At 32.5% G+C, this 16,614-nt stretch overlaps 1 protein-coding gene across 4 annotated transcripts; it reads left to right on the top strand.

Annotated features, from left to right (window-relative positions):
* The first annotated feature begins 1,338 nt into the window (after positions 1–1,338).
* On the top strand, positions 1,339–15,954 carry LOC111379246 (perakine reductase-like). 4 transcript variants are annotated; one of them, XM_023002593.1, is made up of 7 exons: positions 1,339–1,472; positions 2,331–2,501; positions 3,614–3,817; positions 3,982–4,154; positions 4,634–4,730; positions 4,859–5,012; positions 15,510–15,954. In XM_023002593.1, the coding sequence occupies exons 1-7, from the start codon at positions 1,419–1,421 to the stop codon at positions 15,689–15,691; spliced, it is 1,035 nt and encodes a 344-aa protein (XP_022858361.1). In that variant the 5' UTR covers positions 1,339–1,418; the 3' UTR covers positions 15,692–15,954. The 4 variants fall into 4 exon arrangements, with proteins under 4 accessions (XP_022858361.1, XP_022858362.1, XP_022858360.1 ...); XM_023002594.1 differs by lacking the exon at positions 15,510–15,954 and adding an exon at positions 5,240–5,609; XM_023002592.1 differs by lacking the exons at positions 2,331–2,501; positions 3,614–3,817; positions 3,982–4,154; positions 4,634–4,730; positions 4,859–5,012 and adding exons at positions 12,458–12,628; positions 13,214–13,417; positions 13,554–13,726; positions 14,186–14,282; positions 14,412–14,565 and having other exon boundaries at positions 1,354–1,472.
* Positions 15,955–16,614: the final 660 nt, after the last annotated feature.

A 16,614-nucleotide genomic window follows, 5' to 3' on the forward strand; every position in this document is an offset into this window, starting at 1 on the left:
TTTTGTGATCTAATACTCTGGATGACAGTAGAGAACTCTAATGGCAATGTGTTTATGTGTCAATTTGTTTTATAAGTTTCTAATTATTATTTTCACAATTCAGTTGTTTTCACCGTGATAAGGTCATTGTTCTTCAATTTCGAACCGGGGTAGGTGCATTTGAATCGAAGTTTTGGCATGTATGATAGGAATGATGGCTTAATGAATTGTGGATATGATTGTAGATTAGTGATGGTAGATTTTATTGGTTGTGAAGATTTTAATATATATTGAGAATAGAAAAGAGTTCCATGTTTGAATCTCATTCCATTACATTCAATTTTTTCTCTCATATTTTCAACTACACAATATTTTATAAAATAATATTACACGTAAATCGAAAATATTTTTTTCTTTTTCAACCACTTATTTTTTTAAAAAAGCTCTATTCGACCAATTTTTATTTCCAAAAATGGGGGACAAACGGGGGCTTAAAAGTAAGTATAGATTTAGGCATTGTTTGAACCCCATTATTTTCTTATTAAAATGAAAAATATAACCGTTATTCATTACATCAAATCACCATATTTGACTTTTTATCTTTTGTGTAGGACCCATAACAACTATATTTTTCATTCTTATTTTTACTATAATGTAGCTCAAACGGGAGCTCAGTAAACCTTTTAAAGAGTAGGGGGGTCACTGGGAGAAGAAGATGATTTATATATAATTTATTTTTGAAAAGATTAGGGACTCTTAATGCAAATTTTCCTTTATTTGTGGGAAACGAATCCCCTCTGCTGCTATTAGCCAAAGGAAGTTTTGATGTCAATCCTTCAACGAGCTCTTTGCATTGTGAATATTGTTGTAGCAAAGTCACTGCGATTAAATGCCATTTTTATATATTGCATAATGAAGGGATGGGACATCTCACTCTTTTTTATTTTATTTTTTATGTGTTTATTTGAAGGGGTAGATAAATTCGTTAGTTACTTTGGTTTATACGAAATTTAATGAGAAAGTTCCGGTTCGGTCCCTATTTTTTTTAAATTTTGAAATTTGGAATAATATTTTTTTGAAAAAAGTGTGGTTGAAAAAGAATGAAATTTTTTTAATTTTCGTATATTATTATTTTAGGAAAGATTGAGTGATTGAAAAAAAAAAGAGAAAAAAAAAAAGAGACTGACGTAATCCTTGATGTCGGAAAAGAAAAATATTATGATGATAAATTAATAACATGAGGCAAAAATATGAGACCACAATGTTAAAATTGTGGGTCAGGTCCCCACAACCACGCTGGCGAAGAGACTGACGTAATCCTTGACGTCGGCAAACCAAACTTTACCTTCCCTATATATATTAACGCGACCGTGCTGGATCTTCATCAACTCGCTAAAAGAAGCACAAATTTGATCTGATAAGCAAGAAGAAAGTTAGACATGGCCGAACAAGTTGAAATGCCGCGAGTAAAACTCGGAACCCAAGGACTTGAGGTATGTAATATTCTTTTCTTAATTCATTCGATTTAATTTGTAAATCCCATTTGAATTTTTGTTTTCGGCCGGATCCAACGACCAGTGACCTTTCTGAATCAAATCTCTGCACAACTTTGCACTTGCGTTTCATCACGGAACGGAGTGAATTTTGTGGACCTCTTACATATTTGTCTGGGTACTGGTAAATAAGCGTACCAATTTAATTATTAATTTGTCTGGATACTGATAAAGAAGTGGAAAAAAGCCATTAAAACTGCCCACCCTCCAGGCGCCCCTGTTTCCAAGCCTGTTTTTGGGCCTGTCCCAAAAGCAGGGCTGAAATAAGCACCTATTTGTCATCTATTTTCTCCTATTTTTTTCATTATTTTTTTTACAGAACTAATTTTCAACCACAAATTCTTCATTAAAATAACATTACACGTGAATAAAAAAAAATTCATTTCTTTTTTAATCACACATTTCAACATCAATTACTATTCCATGATACATTCTTCCCCAAATAGTGTACCAGTTTAATTATTAACATATGGAAATAAGGTTCAAGAAAAAAGGACAGAGAATCTGTTAAAAAGCCTGATGTAAAGTTATAGAAATATTACTTAGAATTTGAAGAAAATCCAATATTGAATCACTTGCAGTTGTTTTCTCAAAGATGGGACACTCATTTTTGTCCAAATACTTTTACATTGAATAACACAAGATTCCCACAATCGACGATAATTTGTATAGGGATATGGGTAATGGGTGCAAATTGATCGGCAAATTCTGCAACCATTAATTAGTTTTCTTCAGATAATGTTTTCTTGAATCTTATTGCGCTTCATCCAGTGATATATATTTTTTATGGCATGGTAGGTATCAAAGTTAGGTTATGGTTGTATGGGGCTTACTGGAATCTACAATGTTCCTGTTCCCGACGAGGAAGGAATTGCAATAATCAAAGAGGCATTTAGTAAAGGCATTACATTTTTTGACACATCTGATATTTATGGTGCGAACAATGCCAATGAATACTTGGTCGGAAAGGTAATTTCTAAGATACTTATTTTAGATTAAAGCAGCACACTTGAATTTATATGCTGGCAACATACTTTTTCTTCTTTAGTGGTTGTAAGATGATGGGAACTACATATTTAAATTCCAATTTCTTCGATAAACTGCAGCATGTTAAGGGATAAAAATCCCACATCGGTTAAGTACCGAAATATTGAGTAACTTAAAAAGATTTTGGACTCCTCCTCTTAACAAGGTTGACCTTATTAAGATGGACCTCAAATCTCCATTAAGCTCCAACCAACGATTCGATTCAATTATAAATCTCAATTAATGAGCAACGGATTGTAAGATTGGTCTGTTCAAACGAGTCACCATCTTGCGGAAGCATATTAAGGGATGAAAATCCCACATCAATTAAATATTGAAATATTGATCAACTTAAAAAAATCTTGGACTACTCTTCTTAATAAGATTGACTTTATTAAGATGGATCCCAAATTTTAACATAACACAAGTATATGTTAGTATGGTGCGCAAAAAAAAAAAAATGGATTGTAAATTTAGCTTCTTTTTTTTCTGAACTTAATTGCATTTAATCTAATTCTGTGCTGCTTTCGGCACTGAAGCTTCCAAGTCACTGACTTGAAAGTTGTAATGGTTATGCTGAACAGTATATTACTTTTTTTTTTTTTTTTTTTCATAAATTTAAATTCCAATTTTCATCATTTATATAAACTAAAGCATCAAAATCTGATATATATGGCCAACTATAGGTTTTTAGGATTCTAGGTTTGATTCATTTGTATAGGTTTGTCATTTGTTTTTCTAGTATAAAATCAGGTCTTCCATTTACTTATTTGACTCCGCAATAGTAATAACTATAAGAGAAGAGATTCAATGGTAAAGAGAATTATAGACATGACAGCTTTCTTGAATTTATATTACAAAGTTACAATATGTGGAGATGCTATTCTTTGGAAAGGTGATATAAATTTTGTTTTAAGTTACTCTTCAGTTATATTTAACTTCAGCTTTCAGTATCGAACCATGAGATAACTGTTGATTGAAAACAACTAAAAGTAACACATAAGCATTTATTATCACATTTGAGTGAACTTACTTAAGACATTCAATTGCTGCAGGCATTAAAGCAGTTACCTCGAGAAAAGGTTGAGTTGGCTACAAAATTTGGTGTATTTAAAATTGGGGGTCCTGAAGTCATAGTAAAAGGTTCACCTGAGTATGTCCGTTCTTGTTGTGAGGCTAGCTTGAAGCGTCTTGACGTGGATTATATTGATCTCTACTACATACATCGGATTGATCAGACTGTGCCTATTGAAGAGACGGTTAGTTTTTCTTATATACTTTTATTTGTGATATTGTTCTTATATAGCCATTTTGATTAGTGTCCATTGACCTCATTTTCTCTTTTTTGTATTCGTCTTTCTTAACACGCTTTCTATATCACTTAATATTACGTTTTGATGATAAACTTGTTTATGAGCTGCAGATGGGAGAACTAAAAAAGCTAGTTGAAGAAGGTAAAATAAAATATATTGGGTTATCTGAAGCTAGCCCAAACACAATAAGGAGGGCACATGCAGTTCATCCTATTACTGCTATACAAATGGAATATTCCCTTTGGACTCGTAACATCGAAGAAGAATTTATTCCACTCTGCAGGTTTTAATTATTTCTCAAATATTTCTATTATAATGCTGATTGTTCAAAATATTACATTTTAGGCAAAAAATTTTGGCAAATCAAATTTTAAGAGGGTGAAAGCAGATGTTGGAATCTCATATTTATTTTTTCACGACATAAAGTACTTGATGTCATTCCTTCTTCAACTAACATTGCAATGTTCAGTTCCTATTCTCCAATATAATAGTTCGCGTTTGTGTACTTCTCTTGTTGATGTGTTAAACTTGTATTTTTGATGGGTTAAATACAGTCTTACTTAGGGTTTTGATAATTATTGCTTTTGATGAGGATGCTAAAAGTTCTTTTCTTTCTTTCTAACAATTTTTGAATGCCCCAATTCATCTTTTTTCCATTACTATTCATCAAGTATGTGTAGTTTTTATCTTATCGTTCTCCTCCCTGTTCAATAATAATGTTCTCATATAGGATTTCCTTTTCTTTTTGGAATGGTTTATTAGGGAACTTGGTATCGGAATAGTTCCATACAGTCCAGTGGGCCGAGGGTTTTTTGCTGGGAAGGCCATAGTGGAGAGCTTGGCCCCAAGTAGCAGACTGGTTCGTATGCTTCCTGTCTTTTAATTTTAGACATGTAAACTCTACCTTGGAATCCAAGATGATTTAGTAGTTTCTTCATTTTAGTTATCTGTACTTGCTGAATCGTCGCCTGATTTTTGTACCATCAGGCACATCACCCAAGGTTTACAGAAGAGAACTTAGATAAAAACAAAGTCATTTATTTTCGTATTGAAGCATTAGCTAAGAAGCATGGATGTACTCCTGCCCAACTTGCGCTTGCATGGGTTCTTCATCAAGGAGATGATGTTGTACCTATTCCGGGTAAGCCTGTTCATATTTAATTTGCATTAAATATGGTAGGGTTTGATGAGAGTTTGGCGTACTTATTTTGTTATACTTGAAATATTGTGATTACTTGTCAATGTTGTCAGAGATTTTATGCAAAACCGCATAGTAATGGATAGTAACTAAAACATTTATTATCATATTCACTCCATGGATTGTTTTTATTTTAACAGTAACATGCCATTCAACTTGCAACATTGTAGGTACGACTAAGATAAAAAATCTCCACGATAATATTGGTTCCGTGAAAGTGAAGCTTACAAAAGATGATTTAAAAGAGATCTCTGATGCAGTCCCCATCGATGAAGTGGCAGGGTCAAAATCTGACAGCGCTATTGGTCGGGTCAATGCGCAATTTGCCGATACCCCACCCCCAAAATGAACATTGCAAGATTGTTGATAAATCTTTGTATGTTATGTTTTCAAATGTGGGCTTCTGATATTTGTAACAATTTTGTCGTAGACATATTGCTACTACTCTTGGTTCAATAATGCAAGTAATGTTTCTCTTCAGTCACTAGGGTTGTATCATGAACTATGAATTATCGATAAATTATTAGTAATTTTTTTTTTAAAGAATAGTTGGTAGATAATTCAGTCAGGCGTGGATTGCATATTTTGGCATGATATATTACACTTTTGTGTCTATTTATATATTTGTAATTAAGGCCATATGATCAATAAAAAATCTTTAAACAAGTTCTTCATAAATTTTCTCCCGAATATGGGTATTTCATTGTTGTTTACTAGTGACTGATGCAACTCAATACTCATTGACAATAGCAAAGAAGAAAAATGGTAAAATAAAATGTAGTTCACCACCATAGTTATTTACATTAATTCCTTTATCTTGTGCATTGAACTTTTCAAGTTGCATTGTTGGGAAGTTGCCATAAAGAACCAAAATTAGAAAAGGCATCAATTCCTTAATGGAATAACGTTGTCCAAGAATTTTTAGAGAATGAATTGATCAAGCCTTTCGTTACACGATCAACCACTTTTGATATTATTAAATGTTTTAGAGAAAAATCTTATTTTTCAAAATAACGCAGAACAAAACTTTTAATCCACAACGATTTTTCTCGAAGTGGGCATTGTTAAACCTTACAAATTTTGAACCCATCGTAACGTTGTTTGATCTATAGCTCACGCCCTTGCTTAAGCAATAAAGAGGCTGTTTTAATTCTTCTCTCTTTCAAAAAGTTAATCAAAAGAACAAAAAATAAAATATGGGAATGACACCAAAAAGTAGTTTTCCATCGTAATGCTTTTCACAAGTTATTCCTTTAACAGATAAGGGCAAGAGGACATGTGGGGTTGCAGACTAGCCTAAAAATCCAATTCAACTTGCTTTTATGCCAAGTGTATGGACCTTATATAAGGAGAGTGAGTGGTGTCGAAATCGGTGCTTAGATACTTCAACATCATAGATGGCCATGGGCCACCATTGGATTGGGTGGAATTAGTTTTGTTCATGCTGATTCATTATTGCTCCAAGGATAAACCATGACATTGGCTACTTAATAAGAAAAATCGTCATAAAATTTTAGTCAAAAATACTATGGTAAATTAAGATGGATATTATTATGTGGTTGTCAACTTGCGGTTGCATGGATTCTTCATCAAGGAGACGATATTGTACCTATTTCGGTAAGCCCATTCATATTCTAATCTTGCTTTAAAGTTTGATAAGACTTCGGCATACTTAGCTTGGGAAATTGTGATTAGTTATATATATTTTTAGAAATTTCACTCGAATTGATGATGAGTGACATGTATATTATTATATTGATCTCCTAAGTTGTTTTAATCTTAATATTTACATATCATTCGATCTTGTAATTATAGGTACAATCAAAATAAAAAATCTTCATGAAAATATTGATTCTGTGAAAGTGAAAGTTAAAAAAATTATTTTAAAAAGATATCTAATGCAGTCCTTGTCAATGAAGTGACAGGCATTGGCGGACCCACGGTGGGTCAAATGACTCATTGTGGATCTTTTGCAAAGTTGAGCGATCATTTGGACTATTATCCCTTATTTATATATTTCTACGCGAGGCCATATGAGGTCTTTGAAAGATGTATGTGATCAATAAAAAAATGATGGAAAATATGCTATGCAAAAATTTGTCCATAGTGGAAGAATGCAATTTTTTGGTTTTTTATTTTTTATTCAATGTACAAGGAATATTTAAATTTTAAAGCTCTTCGAATGATTAGTTAAACTGATGTGATTATTGTTCGTTAGATTCTTTAACATTTTTTTTTTCTGTGAATTAATGATCTAGTTAAATTATTCTTTTTTAATTTTACTTTGTCATGAAAAGATTCATGTTTAGATTAAGAATAATGCTACGTAGCCCGATGGAGTTGCAATCCCAATCTAGTTGGCACTAGATGATAGGGTGAATGAAATATAAAATTAAATGATTTATTTAATTTCACATATTGTTTAATACTACATTAACGCCACTAGACTGAGATTTTAATTTCAGTGAGACTAAGCATTACTCTTAAATTAAATAGGGCTCTCTCTTTCTCTCTCTCCTTCCACCTTTTATTCTACTGTTTTTGGATTTCGTGTTTGCTTTGGTTAAGCTACATTTCGATTTTGATGTTACTTGTTGAAAAATTTCTAACATCCTAAGAATCTTTACATACTTGAAGTTTCATATCTAAAGCGATGGAGTTCGGAAGAATTTGAAATTCTGATATGATTTTAGTAATAGCAGTGCAATTTTTTCTACCATTATATATTCTTTTCTGTTAATATGTGGGTGTTTTTTTTCTTTTTTTCAAAACCATTAAATTTTGTTCTTGCTTGAAGACATGTTTACTTTTATCCATCACACTGGTTTTCATTTAGCGAATAACAGTATAGTAGATAACTTAGAATTTTATGATTAGTCTACTATTGTTAGCAGGGGCGGAGCTGCATGGAGTCCAATGTAGGCCACTGCCTGCACTGAACTTTCAGAAAAAACTGGAGCTCTCATGAAGTTGCCTGGATTTTGAGAAAACCTGGACAATTGATTCTTCATTTGGGATTTTGTTTTTATGGTATGATTCTAAGGCCTTTATTTGATGAATCTAAGTCATTTACCAATCAAATGTTTGAATTCGCTCACCCATATATATATATATAGACACACGCACACACACGTGTGTTGGCTGTGTAAGTTAATGAATGTGAGGGAGCGAGGGGGAGAGAGAGCGAGAGTGCACAAGTGTGTGAAAGATAGTGAGTGGAGATAATTGAGAGAGAGAGCGAGAGGGAGGGCACGTGTATGTGAAAGTAAGCGAGAGAGTGCACAAGTGTTAGAAAGATAGTGAGTGGAAATAATTGATAATTGATTGCTGTGTATGTGTGGAGTTTTTTTACACATTTGAGATAAAATTTGTGTTAAGTTTATTCCTTAAATAAAATTCCATTTGATTTGGGATTTAAATTCAACATATGCCTGTGTAAAGAAATATATTATTGTATTAAAAAAAAAACCAATGCACTAACTGGACCAAAAGGAAATAATTGATAATTGAGTGTTGTGTATGTGTGGAGTTTATTTACACATTTGAGCTAAAATTTGTGTAAGTTTATTTCTTAAATAAAATTCTATTTGATTTGGGATTTAAATTCAACATATAAATGTGTAAAGAAATATATTGTTGTATTAAAAAAAAAAAAAAAAAACAAATGCACTAACTGGACCAAAAATTTCCTTTTTAATTTTACATGATCTAATGGGAGTACACTCCATTCAAATCCTCACGTCTCCATAATTAGAGCTCATATCTAGATTAATTACAAAATATCTTTCCCTATTTTATACCAAACTCGAACCTTCAAACTTTTTTGAGAATTCATCTCCATCTTTATATGAATATTAAATCAAAGTCACAATAGTTTTTTGGTTAAAAAATTTCATTGTAGTTGTTCAAAATCTCATGTTTTCTTATGCGCTAGGATTTATAAAGATTATGCTCATGTTTTCTTATGAACCAGGATTTCCTAAGATCACGTGAAATTCTTTTCGTGAAAAGAATAATTGACCAAAAAAATCATTGTAGTCGATTTCTAAAATTACGCCCGCACGCTCAGAAAAATATTAAATTTGCAGACGCATCAAAAGTGTGAAACCATGGAAAAAAAAATTATTCCTTGGAGTCAATAATTATATATGGTGGATAATATTTTATAGATTGAATTCTTTTTGATTGTCTATTTTTAATAAGAGATATAAATATAGAACATGTGTCATATTTACGTGTGAAGAGATATAAATATAAAATGTGTTTCATATGTACGTGTGAAGCAACATATTATCATAGTTATTAAAATCGGATCGGATGTCCGAGTGATTTAATTGATTAAGCAAGCATATGAATCGGTCAAGAATCGGTTAAACCATTAACCAACCCTTTGTACCAAACGATTTTAGGTGGAACCAGATCCGGTTCAATGTGTGAATCGAATGGCTACTAAATTGAAGTAAAATTTTATGTTAAATTTGCTAAAAAGCTTTGTTTCGAACTTTGGCAACAAAGGAGACATCTTACTCTATGACCACTATGGCAACTAATGGTCCTTAATCATCTAATGTGAGCAATATATATATATATTAGATTTCGAAAAATGGTTTCTTTTTTTCTTTCAAAAATATAATATAATTAAAATTAAAGTCTAATAATAATCCCCCGATTGAATTGCTGATCCACCGATTGAACCATTGACTCGAAGATTTTTTCGGATCTACCACTGAGCAGTGAGTATGGTCTAATATCTATGCATATTACCATTGATGCAAAATTGACATGTGGTCTAAGATAAGATAAGGAAGATATTTATAGATAGAAATTGGCAAGTGGCCTAAAATAAAAGAAGATATTTATGGATAGGGTCAAAGTGTCAAGTTTTGATTTAATTTGGCCCTTGATCAAACATGGATGAATACACACCTATAAATGAGTGTTACTCATCAACATGATGACGAACATTTTATACCCATATGATATAGAATTTTGAATAAATGAGTTTGTATCAAATGATTTATTATTGTTGTTATTATTATTATTATTTTTTGGAAAATACTAAAAATAAAATAAAAAATTCATGAATCCTTGCATATTTTATTCAGAGAATCCATAATTGAGAATGAATTCATAAAAAATAAGTTTTAGAAAAAGGGTACTTACAAGGCTTAATGTAGCTGAAGAGTCCTTAAGCCCCCATTGGACCCCTATTAATTCTCATTCTATTCCATTTCATTTTTCTCCCTTCTTCTTTCAACAACACAATTTTCCATGCAATAATATTATACGTAAATGAAAAATTTTTCAAAAAAATACAATTTTCATTTACACAAAATGGGGGCCAAACAGGGACAAATAAATGTTTAATGTCTAAAAAGGTGAAGGCATGCTACTTGGACATGGAGGTGTCCAAATAGGGGGCGATGTGGCGCCCATATCGGCGCAATAGATCCAAGAAAACAAATTCAAATAAGGGAATAATTTGCTTTGGCATTTAATCATGAAGAAACATGATATATATCAATGTCCTACATTGCCCCCTATTGGCGCAATAGATGCAAGAAGAAAAATTCAAAAAGGTAATAGTTTGATTTGGCATTTAATCATAAAGAAACACGATATATATCAATGTCCTAGAATGATATGAATGCGTTTAAATATACACTTATTTTACATACCATCTCATATTTATCATTTTGAATATCGATAAAAAAGAATTTAATATAAAAGTACCCATAATCATAGATATTTTTTTTTGTCAAATAAGTAATTTTTAAAAATAAAAATACCATGATCATAGATGTTTTAATGTCCCTTAAAAAAAAAAAAAAAACTCTTGAGCCTCATTTTTTTATTAAAATATATTTTTCAACAGTATTTGACTCCAGTTCGACTACACATTATTTAATAAAATAATTTACATGTAAATTCATGACTTTTTTTAATCACACATTTTGATCCGTACAATATTTAAAAATGCTTCTTCTTTTTTTTTTTTATTATAAAAATAGATCTAGGGCTAAGTGAAAAGCGAACTCGCTTACGTCAGCCATGTGTAATGGTGTCTATAGATAGGCTCAATTGCTGGACACTAGAGCCATCTCACTGAAAGCAGCACTGTCTAGTTCAAAGATAGAGAAGAAACTTTCGCAATGGCTGAACAAATCGAGATGCCGCGCGTGAAACTTGGAACCCAAGGACTCGAGGTATATGTTAAATTTGATTAATTCAGTTTCGGATTCGATTCAATTTGTAGATCTGAATTGAATTTTTTCTATACCCTATAAAACATGTGATCTTTCGGTAACCTTACCGATTATTGCTTAGAATCCTAAAAACAACCCATTTGTTCGTGAATAAGCTACTGATTGCGTATTTATGACAAATTTTTACCGTTCTGTTGAGGTGTCTCGCGGTGTTGCGTACGTGGCTGACGGTGCCGGGGAATTGGCATTAATAAGCTAGAAACTCTAGTTCCACATTTGATTGTGGTTTCACAACTGTTATTTATTATTTAAACGTTTTGATGCTTTCATTTTTTTGGAGCTCTTTGGTTTTGTTTTGCCGTTTAAGTTTGGCCATAGGACATATCACCAAATTCGTTAAATCGATTAATTTAGTTGGATAGGTGGTTAACGACTTAATAAAAGTTGGGTACTTGAAGTTTCACATTTTGAAAAATTAATTGTTTCAATGGTCGATGAACTTAGGTCCATGTCTTTTTTCATTGGTCACTCAAGTTTAAAATGTCAAGATTTGGTTATTGAACTTAGATCAATATTTTCGATTGCTCTTCGAACTTAGGTCCATGTCTTATATTTTTCATTGAAATTTAAAATGTCGAGTTTTGACCACTGAATTTTGGATTATACCGTATGTTACTTATTAGCTAGCATAATTGTTGAATTTTGAAAAATATCAAGTTTACAGTGAATAATACACAGCAATTTTCAAAATTTATTGAGTAATGTACAACATTTTTCAAAATTCATTTGACAAAACTCGATATTTTAAACTTCAATGAGCAATTGAAGGCATGAACCTAAATTTAGTGACCAAAATTCGACATTTTTAATTTCTGTGACCATTCAAAGACATGGACTCAAGTTCGGTGACTATGGGAACAATTAACTCCACTTTGAAAATTTGGCTACCAACAGAGTTTTTAAACCCTCTTTAAGACATGAGAAATCAGAAATATAGTTGATTAAAGAAAGACGAAGAATATACATATAGAATTCTTGCAGACTGATGTTGTTTGTGCATTCCCACCCCGCATTAAGCTCCAGCAAATTGATTGGAAGATAATGCAATGATTCATTTGTTTTCTTCAAATAATACTTTCTTAAATCTCTTTACTTCATCCAATGACTTGTTTTTTCTCTTAGGTATCAAGGCTAGGTTATGGTTGTATGGGGCTTTCAGGTGCCTACGGTAATCCTGTCCCTGAGGAGGATGCAATTGCAGTAATCAAAGAGGCATTTAGTAAAGGCATCACATTTTTTGACACATCGGATGCTTATGGTCCGGACCATGCCAATGAGTACCTGGTGGGGAAGGTAGGTGCTTTACTGAGATACTTACTCTTGATCATGGCAGCACATTTGAATTTATGTGCTGGCAAGATACTTCTTTTGTCATCGAAAGTTGATGTGAACAACAATAATGGTATTCTATGGCATCAAGCTGATCTAAATAAAGTTCCATTTCCTTGCGTATAACTCTGCGATAATAAAACAACACGTGGAAATTTTGTGACAGAAAGAAAAAGGACAGACAGCTTCATTTCGCGAATATATCCGTTGAAACTTCTTGTGTTTATTGAAAATATTATTGAACTTAACGTGATTGAATTTTTTCTTCAAAAGTTGAGAACAATAGTTGATAAAAGTCCAGCTATCGGCTATTGTATCTGTAAGTTATATAAAGTGTGTGATATTAAAAAAACTGAATTGGCGAACAATTATCTCTTTGAAAAAAATATAATTTTGTCTTTAGATGATTCTTGAAGTTATGTTTAACTTAAAGTTTCCCTTCCTGGCCTCTTATTAGATTATTATTAATTCAGAAACCAGTAAATGTAACCATAAGCACTTCATGGTCACCTTTGAGTTGTCTTAACTTAGGGAATTCATATTTTGCAGGCATTAAAGCAGTTACCGCGAGAAAAAGTCCAATTAGCTACAAAGTTTGGTGTAGCCGGGTATGATGCATCTGGAGTTATAGTGAAAGGTTCACCTGAATATGCCCGCTCTTGCTGTGAGGCTAGCCTGAAGGTTCTTGGCGTGGACTATATCGATCTTTACTACATACACAGAATTGATGCTACTGTGCCTATTGAATACACAGTGAGTTTTTCATTTTTAAAACTTTGGGGCCACTAACCACGTTTTCTCTTTGCTTGCATTCATTTTTCTTATCATTCTTTCGTTTCCTTTTAACAATATGATCGCACTTGTTGATAAAATTGTTTTTGAGTTGTAGATTGGAGAACTTAAAAAGCTAGTTAATGAAGGTAAAATAAGATATATTGGATTGTCTGAAGCTAGCCCAGACACAATAAGGAGAGCTCATGCAGTTCATCCTATTACTGCAATTCAAATGGACTATTCCCTTTGGATTCGTGACATTGAAGAAAAAATAATTCCACTTTGCAGGTTTCCATATTTCTTAAATATTTCCGTTGTAACTCTGATTAAATATTACATTTTCAGCTAACTATTTGGTCAGTTTCTACTTTCTCATGTTTAAATTTTTAGATTAATTTCGTACAATATAAATTTCTTGACGTCATTTTCATCCTAGGATTAACAGTACAGTGCTCTGCTCCTATTTTCTATTATAATCCTTTATGTTTTTATATTTTTCTTCATGAAGTTAATTTTGCAACATTAAGTAATTAAAACTACAATCGCAGTTAGTGTGTTGAACATTATGCTTTTAATGAGAATACTGGAAGTATTTTTACTACCCTCTTTTTATCAATGCTTCGATACCTTGATTCGTCTTCTTTCAACTACTACGCTTCAAGTTTGTGTAGTTTCGCATCTTATTTTTATGCTTCCTATTCAAAAATTGTGATCTCATAAATTGTTTCTTTTTGGGAATGGATACAGGGAACTTGGGATCGGAATAGTTCCCTACAGTCCCTTAGGTCGAGGGTTTTTTGCTGGGAAGGCAATCGTGGAAAGTGCGGATCCAAATAGCTCATTGGTGTGTGCGCATCTATATTTTCTAATCTTCATTGCATTATATCTTCTTTAGTATCAAAGATCATATAGTAGTTTATTCACTCTTGTAATCTCTAGTTGCTGAAAAGCTGTGTAATTTTCGTACTATCAGACAAGTCACCCAAGGCTTCAAGGAGAGAATTTTGAGAAGAACAAAGTCCTATATTTTCGCATAGAAGCGTTGGCTAAGAAGCATGGATGCACACCAGCTCAACTTGCGATCGCATGGGTTCTTCATCAAGGAGATGATATTGTACCTATTCCAGGTAAGCCAATCATATAAGAAGCTTTGCTTTAAATGCTCTAGTGGAAACCATGTTGGACAGATTGGAAATGTAGAGATTTAAAGAAATTGGATCTATATGTTTAAATTAGCCTAGTGTACGAGATGATCAGCCTTTCCCTTGGGGGGTTCATGTACTTGAGATTAGTAAGACTTTGGTATAATTATCGAGTCTTTTTGTTTCTTGATTAGATATTAGTATGCTTCTTGGATTGTCATCATAAATTATTGTTGTTTTAAATAGGTAAGAACTTATTCTCTATGGATATCCTACACTTTCAAGTTGTGGGTTTCAAGACCCACTTTAGAAGTAGAAATTATATTCATTTGTGCCTGTAGATCTCCTCACGGTTGAGAGATTTATTTTTGGATAAATCTTGGTGTACATAAAATATGTACAAAGGGGTGTCCACATCCCTTAGATGGGGTGGTTCCTACCTTGTGCGGTCTCAAGTACATGTGGGATGTGGACACCCCTGTATATCCAAATTATGTACACCAAGTACAACCCTTTATTAGACTTGTTTCTAATGATATTTTTCATCATCTTTATGGGCCCAATAATTAATAGCCATTTTGGCCATTTATTCCTAGTCAGAAGGATTTGGAAAGCTGGATCAAGAAGTGAGACTCTTCATATCTAACTTACGTAGACGGTAGATCATTCCAAATTTCATGAAATAATAACTCCTCGAAGTTAGGCCAAGTTGTGATATATCACTTTCCTCCCCCAGGAAATATATACATACTGAAGCATTATAAAGTAGAGTTTTGTATACTGAGGTCTGTTATCACTGGAGATGCTGTAAGAATTTTTCATTGGAATCACGTGCAATGGATAGATAGTGAATTGTATATATTACATTGATTTATTGAATTGCAATGGTTTTAATGATAATCTTTCTTTCGATCTTGTAATATTTGTAGGTACATCCAAAATTAAGAATCTTCACTCCAATATTGGTGCTTTGAAAGTGAAGCTTACTAAAGAAGATTTGAAAGAGATCACCGATGCGGTTCCCATCAATGAAGTAGCTGGGTCAAGAAGTTCTAATGAGGCCTTTCATAAGATCACATGGGAATTTGTGAACACTCCACTGCCAAAATGAACCAGCAAAATGGATAATTATTAGCGTGTGATGTTTTGAAATAATGGGATCTCCTTGACGTGCTGAAGTATTATGCAACCTCAACTTTTATGCAAATTCTGAAGAATTCCGATTCTTTAGAATTTGACTGTTAAACAACGTTGTGCACTTCTAATCCCTTGTGGTTTTCTGATATCGTCCGTTTTGTACTGCTGTGGATTACTGGCAGATCACTGCCGGTTTACTATCGTATTGCTATTGAATAAATGAACCTCTTTTCAACATGTCGTGGAGTCTAGGTAATACTCCCCCCCCCTTTTTTTTTTCTTCGTTCGTGTGTACAGTCTCGTCATACCCACTTGACAACTATAATTGCTATTTGCTAAGACTAGAAAACTAATAGAAAAATGCTGTTTGTACAGCATGTTTTTTTTATAGCAATTTTCACACCCTCATAAAGGTGTAATCGTGGATCCCATCCACTTGCATGTGTGTGTTTGTGAAAAAATGTGTGAAAATTGATGTACTAGTTGAATGGTTGAAACTAATAAATGATCATGTTTGGCTAAGCATTAGAAAAATGTTCAATTAATTTTATATGTAAAGACAGATTTATGTAAATTCATGGACTATGTATCATTTAAAGTATTCTGATCAATCTGTTGCTGAACTTATTTTAGCAATTAATGGCATTTACGTCAGAAGAAGTTCTCTCTCTCTCTCGCTCTCTCTCTCTCGCTCTCTCTCTCTCGCTCTCTCTCTCTTAATTGAGCTATTTGTTTAGTAACTATGAATATTAGAGGTTTAATTTATCGTTTTATTTTCATTTAATAATAATAAAGAAAAGAATGCGCGATTCATAAAATTTTTTTTTAGTATTTTTCTGTTAAATTGTAACATAAAAAGTTGGTTGAATGTCGTGAAATTATTTTAGTTATTAGTAT

This window comes from Olea europaea, unplaced genomic scaffold (genome assembly GCF_002742605.1).
Source record: "Olea europaea var. sylvestris unplaced genomic scaffold, O_europaea_v1 scaffold1956, whole genome shotgun sequence".
NCBI lineage: Eukaryota > Viridiplantae > Streptophyta > Magnoliopsida > Lamiales > Oleaceae > Olea > Olea europaea.

Bases quoted from the DNA above. Each gene is read 5' to 3' on its own strand.
- LOC111379246 (XM_023002593.1), top strand. From the start codon at position 1,419: ATGGCCGAACAAGTTGAAATGCCGCGAGTAAAACTCGGAACCCAAGGA. The intron at 3,818-3,981 runs GTTAGTTTTTCT...TATGAGCTGCAG, and splicing joins CTGTGCCTATTGAAGAGACG to ATGGGAGAACTAAAAAAGCT. The intron at 5,013-15,509 runs GTAAGCCTGTTC...TAATATTTGTAG, and splicing joins TGATGTTGTACCTATTCCGG to GTACATCCAAAATTAAGAAT.